Source organism: Nansenia antarctica, assembly GCF_963989245.1.
Source record: "Nansenia antarctica genome assembly, chromosome: 10".
Taxonomy (NCBI): domain Eukaryota; kingdom Metazoa; phylum Chordata; class Actinopteri; order Argentiniformes; family Microstomatidae; genus Nansenia; species Nansenia antarctica.
Genome location: NC_137680.1, coordinates 4,308,669 through 4,312,020, shown reverse-complemented (window position 1 = coordinate 4,312,020; position 3,352 = coordinate 4,308,669). Strand labels below are relative to the sequence as shown.

Genomic DNA, 3,352 nt, shown 5'->3' with positions numbered 1-3,352 from the left:
CCCTGGGGTACACCAGGCAGTGATAGGTGCCACCGTCGCCGGGGGGGCGGACCCGGGGCAACTTGGCCACCTCTGCCTCTGAGCTCCCCCGAGATTCCGAGCGCAGGGTGCGGCCGTCAGGGGCTAGCCAAAGGACAACGGCACCAGCGAAGATGGGAGAGACCTCGGCCATCAGACGAAGGATGCTGTCTTGGAGGACCGGCGGAGAGGGAACTATGGTGACTGAGAGAGAGCAGAGAGAGAGAGAGAGAGAGAGAGCAGAGAGAGAGCAGAGAGAGAGAGAGAGCAGAGAGAGAGAGCAGAGAGAGAGAGCAAGGGGAGAGAGAGCAGAGAGAGAGAGAGAGCAGATGGAGAGGAGAGATTCAATTGTTTCCTAAAATAGCCAGGCACAAATATGTATCTATGCATTATTACATTGCTGCCTACATTTGCAATGGCTGAAATAATATGCAGTATGATTTTTTGCTACTGGTGCAATGAAAGAGAGTCATCTCCCCCCTTGGTTTGGTTGTGTACCTGTGAGGATGGCCAGTAATATGATCTTCTGTTTCAATTTCTTCCCTTCCTGCTTTATCAGACAGGAGTAGCGACCCTCATCTTCCGTTTTGGAGACAAAGTGCAGTGAGTAGTTCCCGGTTTCCTGAAAATTGGAGTCGACCAATCGCATCGAGCCCTTCGAGAAGCTGCCTGAGAACTCCTGCCTCTCGTTGGCCGAGAGGATGAGCTTCCAATGGTCCACGCTGGGGGTCTTCACCAGCCAATTAATGCTCACCGCGCCCTTGATTGACCAGTCAACGCAGGTCAAGGTGACCGGCGTACCTACCGTCGTCACGACGACATCACTCCAGTCTTTGTCTGGTAATGCGAGAAAAACACAAGAGAGTCAAAGATGTTTCCATGACAACTTTACAAGTTATAATAGCAGTAGCCAGCTTATCTTTCCAGAGGCGAAATAGAAGAATGTTGGAAAGCTATGTGGTCAGAGAGTGAACTCTTTAAGACTCTGTAACTGGAGTCTTACCACCTTTCCTTCACTGCTACATGACTGGTGTTTTCATCCTTCCCTGTTGATCAGTGACTGAGTTGTAAAACCTAGTGAATGTAAACTCTTATGGCCAATCAATGGCATGCATTGGACCAGCCGGACCAGAACTACCCACCCTTGTCTTCCACCCCATGAAAGGCACACACAAATAAAACAAATCTTGTGATTTTTGAGTGAGTGCGAAGTGCTACCTTGTTTAAGCAATATACCCATACGCTTTCTAGCACATAATGGGGAAAGGATCCTTTCATATTCATACCCTATTTGACAGCCAGATCAAAGTGAGCAAAAAATTGCATTGATCTTGAAGAATACTTGCAAGTGAAGGCAATTTGTGCAGTGACTTCTATCAATGGCTCTGAATCATCCATACCTCTAGACGTCGTGTCAGATTGAGTGATGAGCACCATCGAGGAAGAAATGAGAGCGAAGAGGAGAAAAACAAGCTCCATCATCCGAGCGGAGGCAATAACAGAGAACAGAGAGCCACTCCTGTCATCTCCTCTCCAGAAGTTAAGAGGCAGTTTTCTGGCAACATCCTCTGCTTTGCTATAATTAATATTTAGAAGGAACGTGTGAGGATGTTCTTTTAGGGTTTGGACAGGATATGACATGACCAAAGCATTTGACAATCGCCAGGAAATGACATGTCAGTATTTTCACTGAGTGTTAATGTGTGTGTGACTGATAAACGGGTTTGGACTGCCATGGGCATAGAGGCCTGCACCAGTGGGGGTCATACCAGAGAAGGGACTTCACAGGGATACAGTGAAAGTGTTGGAAAACAATGACCTCAATATTCGGCTTTGACAAACGAACAAAGGGATTGGACAAAGGAATGAACTGTACTGTACACACATGTCTCTGTATAGTATATGAAAGTGACTGAAGTAAAAAAAAAAAAAGAACGAAAAAATACCAGTAGAGCGAGGAGGGAGTGAGGGGAGAAACAGAGAAGTGATAAAGAATTGAGGTTGGCGTGGGAGCACGGCAACCCCTGGGCTACATGTCTTTACATCCCATAAATGTCTTTAATTAACCTAATGGTGTTATCAGTTCCTCTGAGCGCCATTACCCGATCAACTCTTAATTACCACTGGGCTGAAGGGGGTGGTGGATAAAGAGAAGGAGAGAGAGGTGGAGAGAGAGAGAGAGAGAGGTGAAGAGAGAGGTGGAGAGAGAGAGGTGGAGAGAGAGAGAGGTGGAGAGAGAGAGAGAGAGGTGGAGAGAGAGAGAGAGAGAGGTGGAGAGAGAGGTGGAGAGAGAGGTGGAGAGAGAGAGGTGGAGAGAGAGAGAGAGAGGTGGAGAGAGAGAGAGGTGGAGAGAGAGAGAGAGAAAGAGAGAGAGGTGGAGAGAGAGAGAGAGGGAGAGAAGTGGAGAGAGATAGAGGTGGAGAGAGAGAGAGAGAAAGAGAGAGAGGTGGAGAGAGAGAGAGAGAGCGAGGTGGAGAGAGGGAGAAGGAGAGAGAGAGAGAGAAAGGTGGAGAGAGAGAGAGAGAGACGTGGAGAGAGATAGAGAGAGGTGGAGAGAGAGAGAGAGAGAAAGAGAGAGAGAGAGAGGTGGAGAGAGAGAGAGAAAGAGAGAGACGTGGAGAGAGATAGAGGGAGAGATGGAGAAAGGAGAAGGAGAGCAACAGAACAGAGAGAGAGCGACAGAACACAGATTGAAATGTTAAAAATAAGCGACAGAGAAGGAGAGAGTGCAAGGAAGACAAGAGACTTCAAAGGAAAGTCTCTTGTCTGACAGAGAGAGAGAGAGGGGGGGGTGTGTGTGGTACTGATCCCTGTCACCCCTCCCTTATGGCTAAATAATCACCATAAGCCGTGGCTCAGTGTAATGAATCTGCTGCCAATCAGCTAAACTATGAGCTTCATTATGATTGCCACAGACCCACAGGCACCCTTCGGATGGGGGGAGGGAGGGAGGGAGGGAGGGGGGAGTGAATGACAAGAGGAGAAAGGAGTGAAGGACAAGAAGGGGACAGAGTAAAGTGAGAGGCAGGGGGGAAGAGAAGAGTTGAGGTTAGAGAAGAGTGAGGTAAGAGTTAAGGAGTAGGAGGATAAGGAGGAAGTCTGGATATGTATGGGGAGGGAAGGGTGAAACCAAAAGAGAAAGGAGAGAGGGAAGGAGTGGGGGAAGGTTTAAGGTTAAGGGGAGAGTATTGGTTAAAGGGTGAGGGATGAGAGAGATAAGGAAGGGAGAGAAAGTGAGAGTTAAGTGAAAAGGAAAAGGCTTTTGGGGGGTACGTCGAGGTGAAAAGAGGGGTAATTACATTGAATCAATAGGCTTTCTGTCTATAATACCAAA

The 3,352-nt window shown here is 48.0% G+C and overlaps 1 protein-coding gene across 1 annotated transcript in view; it reads right to left on the bottom strand.

The window, feature by feature from the left end:
• The window catches only part of g6fl (g6f-like), a gene marked incomplete at both ends in the record, with an annotated part of 10,374 nt that extends 8,877 nt beyond the window's left edge, over positions 1–1,497 (bottom strand). Inside the window, 3 exons of the mRNA XM_080540529.1 lie at positions 1–222; positions 517–855; positions 1,419–1,497. The exon at positions 1–222 is cut by the window's left edge and continues 51 nt beyond it. Of these exons, the coding sequence (XP_080396655.1) occupies positions 1–222; positions 517–855; positions 1,419–1,497 (640 nt within the window). The remainder of the gene's footprint in view (positions 223–516; positions 856–1,418) is intronic.
• Between the last annotated feature and the right edge of the window lie 1,855 nt (positions 1,498–3,352).